The 14,962-nt window shown below is 48.2% G+C and overlaps 1 protein-coding gene across 1 annotated transcript in view; it reads right to left on the bottom strand.

Annotated features, from left to right (window-relative positions):
* Positions 1–14,962, bottom strand: part of LOC144805712 (NACHT, LRR and PYD domains-containing protein 12-like) — an 878,524-nt gene that overhangs the window by 453,571 nt on the left and 409,991 nt on the right. The window contains exon 7 of the mRNA XM_078672213.1: positions 6,226–6,396. Within this exon, the coding sequence (XP_078528339.1) occupies positions 6,226–6,396 (171 nt within the window). The remainder of the gene's footprint in view (positions 1–6,225; positions 6,397–14,962) is intronic.

Genomic DNA, 14,962 nt, shown 5'->3' with positions numbered 1-14,962 from the left:
CTGTTAGGATTCATGTGCTATTGCTTTTTGGGTGTTAGGAAATGTACTGTGTTTAGTATGTTTGGCGCACCCTGTGTTCTGATACCTCTTGACATATGTTTATGCTTAGGAGGTTGTTTTATCTAGTATGGGTTATACTAGTGTGTTCTTGTTTCCTGCGTGATATATGCCTAAGGTGGTTAGGATAGCGTAGGAGGTACTTACCTTTTACCAGTGATTACTAGTTGTGTGCTAAATTTGCTATTTGGTGCTACAGTTATTATATGTTCTATGTGCTAAGCGTTATTCCTACAAAATGCTAATTCTACCAAGTGCTAGTTCTAAAAGTGCTTATTCCTGACAGTGGCCCACGTGGCCCTGTCCATGTACATAATCCCCTGTGAATTCTGCCCGTGCCTATGGCACATTGTAAAGTGTGTGTTTCTTATGTGTTTGGTATAATACAAAGTCTATTTTTATGTATAACCTTGTGTGGAGTTTCCCTTGTGGTGGGCCTTGGGTATTGTTGCTGGGTGCGTGCGCAAATACTTAACCTACATTGCCTCCGGGATCAGCCTTACTGCTCGCGTCACGTTACCTAGAGAGTGAGCAGGGGTTATCTTTGGCGTGTAACTCCCTTGCCCTGACTAGAGTGGTGGTTTCTGCCTGGCTTTGGCGCAAGCCTTAGCCAACGGGAAATCCCATTTCTAACACAGAGCTATCTCTCAGCCTACGTAGAAAAGAGAGGTGCGGAGCTCTGACAGCAGAGCTATCTCTCAGCCTAAGTAGAACAGAGAGGTGCGGAGCTCTGACAGCAGAGCTATCTCTCTGCCTATGCAGAACAGAGAGGTGTGAAGCTTTGACAGCAGAGCTGTCTCCCAGCCTACGTAGAACAGAGAGGCGCGGAGCTCTGACAGCAGAGCTATCTCTCTGCCTATGCAGAACAGAGAGGTGTGGAGCTTTGACAGCAGAGCTATCTCTCAGCCTACGTAGAACAGAGAGGCGCGGAGCTCTGACAGCAGAGCTATCTCTCAGCCTAAGTAGAATACAGATTTGTGGAGCTCTGAGAGCAGAGCTATCTCTCAGCCTACGTAGAGCAGAGAGGTGTGGAGCTCTGACAACAGAGCTATCTCTCAGCCTAAGTAGAACAGAGAGGTGAGGAGCTCTGACAGCAGAGCTATCTCTCAGCCTAAGTAGAATAGAGAGGTGCAGAGCTCTGACAGCAGAGCTATCTCTCAGCCTACGTAAAAGAGAGAGGTGCAGAGCTCTGAGAGCAGAGCTATCCCTCAGCCTACGAAGAAGAGAGAGGTGCAGAGCTCTCACAGCAGAGCTGTCTCTCAGCCTAAGTAGAATAGAGAGTTGTGGAGCTCTGAGAGCAGAGCTACCTCTCAGCCTACGTAGAAGAGAGAGGTGCAGAGCTCTCACAGCAGAGCTATCTCTCAGCCTAAGTAGAATAGAGAGTTGTGGAGCTCTGACAGCAGAGCTATCTCTCAGCCTACGTACAAGAGAGAGGTGCAGAGCTCTGACAGCAGAGCTGTCTCTCAGCCTATGTAGACTCTCCTTCAGTATTTAAAGCTCCCAAGCTCAGGCCAGAGGCAGGATGTGTACGCTTGAGCCTTGTTCCTACAGTACGCAGGGAGGTTTAAACACAGCACAGATCAGGTCAGCGGTGCAGGTTTCTGCTGAGAGTCCACAGGGTAAGCTTGAACCTCATATGAAGCCCGGCCGACGTGACTGTAGCCCTATCTCTCCCCCGTCCATCCCCTGGATGCTCTACCTTTAATCTTACAGTCTACTCTAGCTATCATCTTCCATCTGGCTCTCTCCGCAGCCTGCTCTATCTTTCATTTTACAGCTGTCATTCTCTGCAGCCTTCCACGTCTGCCCCTGTTTGCTGCCTGCTCTACCTTTCATTTTAGAGCTGCACTCTTTGCAGCCTGCCCTGCCTTTCATCTTACAGCTGCTCCTCTCTGTTGCTTGCTTTGCTTTTCATCTCACAGCTGCCCCGCTCTGCAGCCTGCTCTGCCTTTCATCTTACAGCTGCTCCTCTCCAGCGCTTGCGCTGCCTTTCATCTTACAGCTGCCCCTTTCTGAAGCCTGCTCCGCCTTTCAACTTACAGCTGTCCCCCTCTGCAGCCTGCTGTACTTTTCATACTACAGCTGCACTCTCTGAACCCTGCCTGCTTTTCATCTTACAGCTGGGCCTCTCCGCAGCCTGCTCTGCCTTTCATCTTGCAGCTGATCTTCAGTGGAGGCTTTTGCTGGATAAGGAGAAGCTCCTTTAACACTGGACGATCAGCAGTTTGAACAGAGCTCAGGACACTAACCATGGAGTCTCAGAGCCTCAGTTATCGTTGAACTATTTAGCCAGAACTGAGCTTTGAGGGACAATCACAGTCCAGTAACGGTGACCGGGGCACTGTACAACAAGCCACGTGAAAGGGCGAGGGTAAGTAGTTGGCAGATTGTATTGAAACACATTAGTTATCTACACCTGAGGAGATCTATCGTACGGCAGAGTGAGAAGAAGATGCACTGAAGACAAGTACTGAGAGCAATACACACCTGTGATCCTCTGCACCTGAGATCTGTCCAACAGCAGAGGTAGAGAAGATGCACTGAAGACAATATGTGAGTGGAGTACGCACAAGTGAGTGTGTCCTCATGAATGCCGATGCGAGAGGCAGAATCTGATGCATAGGAGGGGCTGTGGTGGCGTGAGGGAGGCACAACAAGGAGAAATATCTTAATTTCTCCTAATGTGTCCAGGAATGCGCTGTATCTGATAGATATGGAACATTCCTGCCCTTTCTTTTACCATAGGGCAGCGCAGCAGGAAGGCCTGCAGCGCTGTCCTCCGGCAAAAACTCATGAATGAGGCCCTGGGGGCGGACTGCAAGGAAAGACTTAGCAAGAGACAAGGAAACAATTCTAAGGGTCCGAAGCTCGTCTAACAATGCACTCCCAGCTGCGGGCTTGAATCTGTACGTGTCCCCTCAGTGGCGTAAAACAAAATGATGGTTCCCACCACAGAGAATGAAGAGGGCCTCGGAGCCCCCGCAAAGAATGAATAGCACCATGGAGCCCCCCGCAGAGAAGGAAGAGGGCATCGGAGCCCCCACGCAGAGAATGAAGAGGGCCTCAGAGCCCCCGCAGGGAATGAAGAGGGCCTCAGAGCCCCCCGCAGAGAATGAAGAGGGCCTCGGAGCCCCCTGCAGAGAATTAAGAGGGCCACGGAGCCTCCCGCAGAGAATAAAGAGGGCCTCAGAGCCCCCCACAGAGATTGAAGAGCGCCTCAATTCCCCCCCGCAGAGAATGAAGAGGGCCTCGGAGTCCCCCGCAGAGAATGTAGAGCACCTCGGAGCCCCCCAGAGAATAAAGAGGGCCTCCGAGCCCCCCGCAGAGAATGAAGAGGGCCACGGAGCCCCCCGCAGAGAATGAAGAGGGCCTCAGAGCCCCCCACAGAGAATGAAGAGGGCCTCGGAGCCCCCCAGAGAATGAAGAGGGCCTCGGACCCCCCGCAAAGAATGAAGAGGGACTCGGAGTCCCCCGCAGAGATTGAGGAGGGCCTGGGAGCCCCCAGAGAATGAAGAGGGCCTCGGAGCCCCCCGCAGAGAATGAAGAGGGCCACAAAGCCCCCCGCAGAGAATGAAGATGGCCTCGGAGCCCTCCGCAGAGAATGAAGAGGGCCTAAGAGCCCCCCCCCGCAGAGAATGAAGAGGGCTTTGGAGCCCCCCCAGGAGAGAATGAATAGGGCTTCAGAGCCAACCGCCGAGAATGAAGAGTGCGTTGGAGCCCCCCAGAGAATGAAGAGGGCCTCGGAGCCCCCCAGAGAATGAAGAGGGCCTCGGGGCCCCCATAGAGAATGAAGAGGGCCATGGAGGCCCCCCACAGAAAATGAAGAGTGCCTCAGAGCCCCCCGCAGAGAATGAAGAGCGCCTCAGGAGCCCCTGCAGAGAATGAAGAGGGCCTCGGAGCTCCCCGCAGAGAATGAAGAGGGCCTTGGAGCCCCCCGCAGAAAATGAAGAGGGCCTCGGACCCCCCACCGAGAATGAAGAGGGCCTCGGAGCCCCCGCTGAGAATGAAGAGGGCCACGGAGGACCCCACAGAAAATGAAGAGCGCCTCAGAGCCCCCTGCAGAGAATGAAGAGGGCCTCCGAGCCCCCCAGAGAATGAAGAGGGCCTCGGAGCCCTCCGCAGAGACTGAAGAGGGCCTCGGAGCCCCCCAGAGAATGAAGAGCACCTCAGAGCCCCCCGCAGAGAATGAAGAGGGCCACAGAGACCCCTGCAGAAAATGAAGAGCGCCTCAGAGCCCACCACAGAGAATGAAGAGGGCCTCAGAGCCCCCCAGAGAATGAAGAGGGCCTTGGAGCCCCCCGCAGAGAATGAAGAGTGCCTCGGAGCCCCCCGCAATGAATGAAGAGGGCCTCGGAGCCCCCCGCAGAGAATGAAGAGGGCCTCAGAGCCCCCCACAGAGAATGAAAAGGGCCTCAGAGCCCCCTGCAGAGAATTAAGAGGGCCACGGAGCCCCTCGCAGAGACTGAAGTGCGCCTCGATGCCCCCCCGCAGAGAATGAAGAGGGCCTCGGAGTCACCCGCAGAGAATGAAGAGCACCTCGGAGCCCCCCAGAGAATGAAGAGGGTCTCGCAGCCCCCCGCAGAGAATAAAGAGGGCCACGGAGCCCCCCGCAGAGAATGAAGAGGGCCACGGAGCCCCCCGCAGAGAATGAAGAGGGCCTCGGAGCCCCCCAGAGAATAAAGAGGGCCTCGGAGCCCCCCAGAGAATGAAGAGGGCCTCGGAGCCCCCCGCAGAGAATGAAGAGGGCCACGGAGCCCCCCGCAGAGAATGAAGAGGGCCTCGGAGCCCCCCGCAGAGAATGAAGAGGGCTTAAGAGCCCCCCCGCAGAGAATGAAGAGGGCTTCGGAGCCCCCCGGAGAGAATGAAGAGGGCCTCAGAGCCAACCGCAGAGAATGAAGAGGGCGTCGGAGCCCCCCAGAGAATGAAGAGGGCCTCGGAGCCCCCAGAGAATGAAGAGGGCCTCGGAGCCCCCCGCAGAGAATGAAGAGGGCCATGGAGGCCCCCCACAGAAAATGACGAGCGCCTCAGAGCCCCCCGCAGAGAATGAAGAGTGCCTCAGAGCCCCCGCAGAGAATGAAGACGGCCTCGGAGCCCCCCACAGAGAATGAAGAGGGCCTCGGACCCCCCACAGAGAATGAAGAGGGCCTCGGAGCCCCCCGCAGTGAATGAAGAGGGCCACGGAGGCCCCCCACAGAAAATGAAGAGCACCTCAGAGCCCCCCGCAGAAAATGAAGAGGGCCTCGGAGTCCCCAGAGAATGAAGAGGGCCTCGGAGCCCCCGCAGAGAATGAAGAGGGCCTCGGAGCCCCCCAGAGAATGAAGAGCACCTCAGAGCCCCCCGCAGAGAATGAAGAGGGCCACGGAGGACCCCGCAGAAAATGAAGGGCACCTAAGAGCCCCCCGCAGAGAATGGAGAGGGCCTCAGAGACTCTCCACAGAGAATGAAGAGGGTCTCAGAGCCCCCCAGAGAATGAAGAGGGCCTCAGAGCCCCCTGCAGTGAATGAAGAGGGCCTCGGAGCCCCCCGCAGAGAATGAAGAGGGCCTCAGAGACTCTCCACAGAGAATGAAGAGGGTCTCAGAGCCCCCCAGAGAATGAAGAGGGCCTCAGAGCCCCCCGCAGAGAATGAAGAGGGCCTCAGAGACTCTCCACAGAGAATGAAGAGGGTCTCAGAGCCCCCCAGATAATGAAGAGGGCCTCAGAGCCCCCCGCAGTGAATGAAGAGGGCCTCGGAGCCCTTTGCAGAGAATGAAGAGGGCCACGGAGCCCCCATGTCTCACTGACATTCCTCGGCCTCTTATGCAGCGGCCGGTCTGGTAACAGCAGGGAGACTGGTGGGGTAGGCACCCTCACTGGAAGGAGCAGAGCTGTCCTCTGGTTAAGGCCTATTCCATTTGATCCCAAATACCAGAGAAACCGGCTTTAAAAAGTGCCCCTCGGCACCATGACAGGGTCTTCTGTCATGATCATGGATTGGGGCGTGGGTACCCCCACTTCACAAACCTGACTTAATTCACAAATGTTATTAAGGGGTGCCTTCATCACGACATTAACAGAAAAGAGGCAATCATGTAAACATTTAAATGCATTTATAAAATATGTGTAGGAGTCCCACCTACGATGTATATTTTAGGAATCAATGACGTGATATGAACTGCACAGCTCTGTACCTGAGTGTCTGTAGTTTGCAGTTTGGATGTTTTAGGCCTTCACACAACTTCTTCACTCCAGCGTCTCTCAGCTCATTGTGTTTCAGGTCGAGCTCTGTGAGAAATGTGTGTGTTTCCAGGACAGAGGCGAGGTCTTTGCAGCATGAACCGGTGAGGGAGCATTCATCCAACCTGCAGGACAGAAGAGACGTGGAGAGGAGTAAAGCAGAGCACAGACTGGGGCGTCACAACTTCAGTTTTATCGTCATTTCCTTCCCGTTTTGACTTACTCCCCTCTAGTGACACACCCCCACCTTACACATCCTACCAAACCCTGTTTATATAGGTATCTCGTGGTGGGAGTTCTCAGACTAGCAGAGGCGGAGCTTAATGTACATAAATATATTAATATATGTTTTATGGTGGAGACACTCTGCTGCGGTGTGAATAGTGAACCCAACTTTGGTAGTCGTTGCGGCGACCTGCCTATTAATACACTGCTTTTAATGTCTGTGAGATAAACATGTATTCTCATCTCCTTCATCAATAACAATAATAATAAAATCCATAGCATAAATGCAAGGCTTGTTTTTTAAAACCATCATTAGTGAAATACCACATCGGTTATGATTTAAATTTTTAAATTTGCAATGACTTTGTAGTGTAGTTCCTATTATCCCAATAGGCTCTGCGCATTGGAATAATACCTTCAATAGTATAGACCCAGGGCAGAGGTTAACTAGGTCTTCTACTGACGATATTAGACTTAAAGTTTTGTGTTTGCCAGCTAGCTCAGAGTTCACTAGAAACTTTCTCGAATAGGCAGGGAGGAGTTTAACCTCTCTGGATAGACAAGAAGGGATTTAGTTTCTGACAACCATAGAACATGACAACTTTGCTCTCCCCTAATCAAGAGTGTATCTCTAGAGTCGTGTGAAAACAAAAGACAACTTATTTTACTCAGTCAGTTCAGTGCATTCTTAGTTTCACCAGATTGTAGAGAAAAGGAAGAGACGGGCGTGTTCAATAAAGGATGTTATTTATTGATCAGTCTCTTTTCTCGTACAAGAGAAATGAATCGCTATTATTGCAATACTTATAGTTAAGTAAAGTGCATACAGTAAAAACAGAATTATAAAATAATACTGTAAAAGCATTGATATGGTTTCTAAGCCATATGATATTTAAAATGGATAAAATAGATACATACATATATACATTTGACTAATCGTACTCAACTGGTGCTTCTAACCACGCCTACCCCAGTGTACCTGACCTAAGCCTAATACGTGGGCGGGAGTAGATAAGTAGCAGTTTAAGTTAAGTTTGTTTTGCCAAGGGACTGACTCAAGAATTCTCTGCAAGGTGTGGTAAATAAATAATTATTAACGGTACTATTTTTGAATATATTAACAATAACAGATAGCTCAATAAATAAGAGGCAGGATCCGATGTATCCGAGTTGAACAGGCTTTATTCAGGCAAAGGGGAAGGGACTGGAACGGGACAGCCTGAAATAAAATAGGAAGGAAGGAAGGCAGCTGCAACGTTTTCATCACAATTCAACATATATATAGTAAGACATTTCTATTACATTACATACAGTAGGCGTAACTTATGACAAGCGTAAGATAAGAAGACATGGGCGTGAAGAGAAGGCGTGCACAGGGCGTGTACGTAGACACGTGATGTGAACGTCACAGAAGTGTCATAAAGTGGGCGGAGACATGGAGGGGGCTACCTGAGTAGCTGGGACCTTTAACCTAGTGGTGCGCGCAAACGGGCAATGACGTGTTACCGGGGAGAACTGGGGGCTATGACTTCTGTACTAGAAGAGGAGACTAAAGTCTGCGGTGTCAGGACGACATGTACCTATAACATATCTGGTATCTGGTGTTTGGAGTACATGTTGATAGAATCTAAAAGTTATCAGTGCAAAAGCTACTTGACACTAAGGCTGGTGCATGCATATATTCTACATGTATTGCGTGTGCTATGAATCTTCTATGAATATTAATACAGTAATTCTCTTGCATGGAGACAGAAAGACTAGACTATAGCTGAGCTGTTTATGCGGTTCGTTAGCTTAGGAATGTGAAGACGGAGAGCTGAATTGATAACTGGAGGCATAACATATTCTTGGCAGACAGGCAGGCAGAGCCAGGCCGGGCACCGCGCTGCGCGGCAGGAAGTAAGTGAAGGGTCAGGGATGCAGGTGGGGGCTGCATCGCTCCTCGTAGTGGGTTCAGGAGACTGGAGCTTGAATCTGGTGTCCGGGCCCTTTTGAGGCCTAGAAACGGGAACAATGCGGTGAATTAACGTGCATAATGTAAAACGTGGGCAACATAGGCCTAATACTCGTTGCTTTCACGAGAACTGGATACTGGCATACTAGAGTTGGACACAACTATAATTGCGTCTTAAATCGATCATAGGGGGATATATGCATATTGATCATGCACATATAACATAGGATGGGGAACACGTAGGCACATATAACAAGGCAAAATTCAATTTTCCTCATTCCCTCCTTGTGCCCTACGTTTCCATCAGGAAACATCAATATTCATGATTCCATCTATCTGTTCATATAGCATCATGTGCTCGTCTCGAATTGTCTTGGAACGGGACTTAGGACTAGGAATACAAGAGGTTGCACACAAGCCGCAAATCGCAGGGCCACATTGTAAACAGAGGCAGCAACTGAATATGATCATTACTGCTATACCCAGGAATGACAATACTTTCCATCCCCAGGCAGATATTATACTCCAGAGCCAACCGGACCATGTCCAGGTGCCTGGATTCTGGTGTAACTGATGGGCAATTTTATGAAGTCTGGTTATAGCTGAATAAACAGACGGCGCGTTATTAGGAATGAAAATGCAGCAACTAGATCCGATGACTCTACAAGCTCCTCCCCTATCGGCCAGTATGACGTCAAGGACGAGATGATTCTGGAGCACGACAAATCTAATAGCAGATTGTTCTTCAGTTAAATTACCTAGAGCGGAAGTAGTCTCATTCACTACTGCTTCAAGGGTTCTGGTTAGCCTACGTATTAACTTACTATTCTGGACAGGACCTATGAAGAAAAAGAAACCTTTATTGAAGTCTTGATATTGTTCTAAGGCAGTTTCAGTCTGATCGACGATTGGGGACTCAGTCTCCCTTCTATGTCTAACGTGTACTAGATGTGTGTTTCTGTGATAATCGGATGGGGCTAGAAAAACGGGTGGCAGTAGGAAGGCAATATAACATGTTCCATCCCAATCTAGGGGCAGACGTACATATGCGGTCTGACCACACACAAAATAAGAATGACGTGAGGCTTTGAAAATAGATTTCCCATTGTCACTATACTCGACCATAGTGGTACAATCACTATGTCCTACATGTGTAGAACCATTCTTTCTGACACATAATTCGCCTTTAACTGGTAGAACTGAAATAGCAGGCAAATCTGGAGTAGTCTCGGACTGAACATTCAGAACCATGAAATTCGAGGAATAATTACCTAAATCATATACTTCATTTTCTAGATCTAATCCTGTTCTATGGGAAAGACCTTGCTTGTCTGGGAAACATGTTCGATTCAGAAGGGACATATCATTTGAGGATGACGTTAACGTGGACCATGCTCCACACGAACCATTGTGTGAAAATGGATAGGGAAAAAGTGGCAGAACTCCCTTCGATGTCTGGAAAGGGGGGAGTCGACCACACACCCAACAATTAGTGGCATTGCTGGTCTGGTGTGAATAGTGCAGCATTCGGATAAAAGTATTATTACGCATAGCAAGACGATATGATAACTCGTGAGGAGGCAGGTCACTAAATGTGTGCTCTACTGTAACATTAGAAAACATATGTACATGTGAAATAGGAAAACATAAATGTAAAGCATAACTTATGCAAGTAACCATAAGACTCAGAAATAATAGAAAAAACAGAGTAATGATACATCTCTTAGAGTTTTGACTAACTCTCTCACTGTGTGGGTCTATCTCATACATGTCAGGAACCTGTCTAACCGTTTCACCCGAGAGGGACTTAGACAATTAAACTGGCTGACTTACTAGACCTCAACTTTGTTTTATACTCCTGCTGCGGAGTTTTCTCTAACAAGGGAAGTTTAGATTCAGTGTATGGGCAGTCCTTGAGAACGGGGCAGTCTTTGAGAAAAGTTTTTGCTTTAAGTCCATGGAATTTCTTGACGTGGCTCACGTGTAGCCACCCTTTTCTGTTTTCGACTTTCACTGCTGTCCGGGTGGTGAGAAGAACAAGGCGGGGCTCCTTCCAACGGGGCTCCAGCGGATTTGAACGATCAAAATTTCTCACAAGGACGAAGTCACCTGGAACGACCTCGTGCGGTTTCACTTCGGTGTTGTCTGGAAATGCAGCGGCGACCTGTGAACGACAAGATTGTAGTGCAGACATCAAGGCGGCCAAATAATCTGTCAGCATATTACTGTCAACATCGGTAATTGTACGTGGTCTAGGTGTACCCCACATATTTGGGGGACGACCAAACACTATCTCATATGGAGATAGACCTGAACGGGAATGAGTGACCATTCTCATATAAAAAAGGGCGACTGGCAGGGCGACCATCCAATCTACGCCTTTCTCTGCGCATACTTTGGCGATGCGGATTTTCAGAGTCTGGTTATGTCTCTCTACGAGACCGGCTGCTTCAGGATGGCGTACACAATGGAACTTCCACTGGTACCCTAACAGAAGGGAAACTTGTTTCATGAGCTCGGATGAGAATGGCTGGCCGTTATCTGAATACACGACCCTAGGTAATCCATAGCGGGGGAAATACTCACGAACCAACTGCCTGGCAGTGGTCGCAGCTGTGTAATCTGGAACTGGATATGCTTCTGTCCACCTGGACAAAGCGCATACAACTACGAGAACATACTTGAAACCTCGACATCGCTCCATCTGAATATAATCCATCTGGAGGACTTCAAAAGGGTGGTCAGGAGGATGGAACCCACCTTGTTCCACCGGGATACCTTTACCTGGATTGAACTGACAACAGATCATGCAGGTACGCACTTTCTGTTTGGCTGCTGCTCGTAAATGCTTGTTGAACCAGAGGTTCTGAATACTGTCTAACATGGCTTTTTCTCCTAAGTGTGCTGGACTATGAGCGGTGTTAATAATGATTTGAACCATAGAGTCGGGGAGAAACCATGTGGCTTTTCCCTTTGTCAACCATGCTTGATATGTCTGGACCCCTCCTTGTTCAGACCAATTCTTGATTTCTTCTGGAGTGGCATGTAACTGTATATCTATCACATCTTGTGTAGGGTCCTTAACTGTCATACAAGTAGTCTGATCTGGAATGTCTGTCTGTGTCGTGTTAACTGAAATGTCTGGAGTCTGGGCTGTAAGCTTGGCTGTTCGATCTGCCAGGTCGTTACCCTGGGAAATGATGTCAGTGACTTTCGTATGTGCCTTGCACTTCATGATGGCAATAGCTGTCGGTAAATGTATTGCATCTAACAGAGCTTGAATGAGGGGGCCATGCTGAATCTTGGTTCCATGAGAAGTCATAAAGCCTCTTTCTTGCCAGAGCACTCCAAAGTCGTGTACGACTCCGAATGCATAACGTGAATCTGTGTATATATTAACTTTCAGGTTCTTGGCACGTATGCAGGCTTGGGTCAGAGCGACAAGCTCTGCTGCTTGAGCAGACAGGGTGTCAATACGATGTGTTTCTATAACTTCGGTTTCAGTAGTCACTGCATACGCGGCGACTAGTTCTCCTGTACTTGTTCTCATACATGAACCATCCACATAAAGTGTCAGGTCGGGATTAGGTAATGCAATGTCTGTCAAGTCTTGTCTTGGCTTTGTTGTAGTGTTAACAACTTCCACACAGTCATGTGTGGCAGGATTTGGGGTAACTGACGGTAACAATGTAGCTGGATTTTAAATGTTGCAGCGTCTGATTTCTATGTGTGGCTGAAACAGTGTCAGTTCATAACCTGTTAAACGTGCAATTGTCAAGTGCTGGGTCTGTGTTCGGTTTAAAAGAACTTCCACGGAGTGTGGAACTTGTACTGTCAGGGAATGTCCTAACACTATGGAATCACTTTGTCTGATGGCTAGTGCTGTGGCTGCAACTGAATTGAGGCACGCAGGCAGAGCCTGGGCTACTGGATCTAATGTGCTAGAAAAATAAGCACAGGGCTTGTATTGTCCTGCTTGATCTTGTGTGAGAACAGATAATGCAGTACCATCACGTTCAGTAACAAAAAGTGTAAAAGGCTTATTGTAGTTCGGTGTTGCTAGAACAGGTGCATTACATAAAGCTTTCTTTAACTCATTGAAAACAAGTGTATGTTCCTGGGTCCAAGGGAGGACAGTCGATACGGCTGCCTCCTGTGTCGTTAACTGTATCAATGGCTTAGCTAGAAATGCATACTGAGGAATCCATTGTCTGCAATAAGAAGTGAGGCCGATAAAAGCTCGTACCTCCTTCTGTGTCTTGGGCTGTGGAAGACGTGCTATTAACTGGATACGGTCAGGTGTCAACTGCCTACCCCTCTTGGACAGTAAGTGTCCTAAGTAGACCACTTGCTGGACACAGAATTGCAATTTGGAAGGGGACACCTTGTGCCCCATCTCGGCCAAGAAATACAAGACTGTAAGTGACGCACGTTCGCAGTCACGTTCAGAACGGGCTGTGATCAGTAGATCATCGACATACTGGAGCAGGGCAGTGTCAGTTGACATGTGAATATTGTCTAGTTGTCTTTTAAGTGCTTGACTATAAATACTAGGACTTTCTGTGAAACCTTGAGGAGCTCGTGTGAATTTATAGCTTTTTCCATTTAAACAGAATCCGAAAAGGAACTGGCTGTCTGGATGAATGGGGACACTAAAGAATGCGTTCTTGAGATCGATAACTGTAAAGAACGTAGCTTCAGAATCAATTGCTGTCAATAGGGAAGAAATATCTGGAACCACTGGGTACTGGGGTATGATACATTTGTTAAGTTCTCGAAGGTCAATCACTAATCGATAAACTGGAGGTGCATTTGGATCAGTACGTTTCAGAATCGGAATGATAGGAGAATTACATATATTGGAGTCAGTCTCTACAACCACTCCTTGAACAATAAGCTCGTCAATAATTTTAGATAAGGCTGCTACAGCCTCAGGTGGCAATTTGTACTGTCGGATTCGTGGTAATACAACACCTGGCTTCAGGGTAACACGATGGGGTGTGATATGCATACAACCTACATCAGTTGGACCTTGCGCCCATAAATGCTGCGGTACATTCAATAATCTTGGATCAAAATCACGTAATACATAATGACCTTTAAAATCTCTCAGGAACAATCGCACCCCTTCTGGGGAGCAGCATATTACTGCTCCTAATTCTTTCAGGGTCCTAATACCTAGTAAATTTTCTGGACATGATTTCGTGAGTAACAAGTCTGTAGTTCGGGACAATGGACCGACTTCTAGAGTAACTGGTTTCGATATTTCATTAACAATAGGCTTTCCTGAAAATCCAAGGGAAACATTTCTAGAGCCTGAGAGCGGAGCCCCTGGAACCTTGTCATGACTGATGGTAGTCCTACTTGCCCCTGTATCAATCAGAAACTTTCTGTCTTTCCCTAATACTTGACTGTGTACATAGGGACCCTCTTGATCTACAGGAATCTCGATGAGAGGCAAGCCTACCTCCCTCTCTAGGCTGTTTCATGAATACGGCTGATAATCTGGATACTCTGACTGTGCATACTGGTACATCTGCTGTGTAACGTGTTGTGTTGCAGCGATAGGCTGCGGTACTGTAGCTGTCTGTTGTGCATTCTGCGGTGGCTGGGAAGTCTGTGAAACTTGTTCTTGTCTATGCGGACGTGGTCTCTCTTTTGTCTTACCAGTAGCTATGTTGTGTTTCAGAACTGCACATTCGTTTATATAATGACCTGGCTGTTTACAATAATTGCATGTCCCTTTAACGGGAGCTGTCGGATGACTGGCTTGATTCGGACCCCTCTTCTGACTGTCTTGTGGAACAGATTGTGCAACTAATACTTTCATTTTCGTGTCTTTCATACGTCTCTTTTCGTGTTCCTGCTCTTCCCTGATTCTGTTCTGGTGATACTGGAGCATCTGGAGCATTTGTGACGGAGTATTAGCTTGCCAGGTACTTTCGACTTTCAGTACTCTATTTTTAACTTGTGGACTTGAATTTTCGACTAGTTTGGTAACAAAAAGATGGGGATACGATTCACTACTTGTTTTCAGACCACTATTAATAATGAAACATTTCTCAAATCTAGAATAAAAATCACTAGTATCTTCATCTTGTTTCTGTTTACAGGCTGAGATGGCATCCCAATCTTCCTTTTTCGTGGCTAGTAATCTTGGCAAGACTTGTATTAACAATTCGGGCAAAGCTTTAGCTTTATCCCCAAGACCGGTACCTGGTACTCGTGTATTATCTTCAGTTTCTAATGCTGTCCAATCTATCTTTTTCTCTCCCACCTCCCATTCTTTTTCTTTGAGTTTTTCATATATGCCCGCAGGCAACAGGACCTTTAACATTTTAATGATGTCAGGATACGTGTATTCTCCCATACGGAGCATGTCCTTTAATTCACGGTGAAACCCTGCTGGATCTTTATCATGACAGGGAATTAACTTTTTCATTTCCAAGAGTTCTATTTTCGTGATAGGGGTGTAAACAAATACTCGTTCTAGACTACCATCTTCTTTCTTG

Source organism: Lissotriton helveticus (assembly GCF_964261635.1).
Source record: "Lissotriton helveticus chromosome 1_1 unlocalized genomic scaffold, aLisHel1.1 SUPER_1_unloc_2, whole genome shotgun sequence".
NCBI classification, from domain to species: domain Eukaryota; kingdom Metazoa; phylum Chordata; class Amphibia; order Caudata; family Salamandridae; genus Lissotriton; species Lissotriton helveticus.
This window is presented reverse-complemented; position numbering and strand designations above follow the sequence as displayed.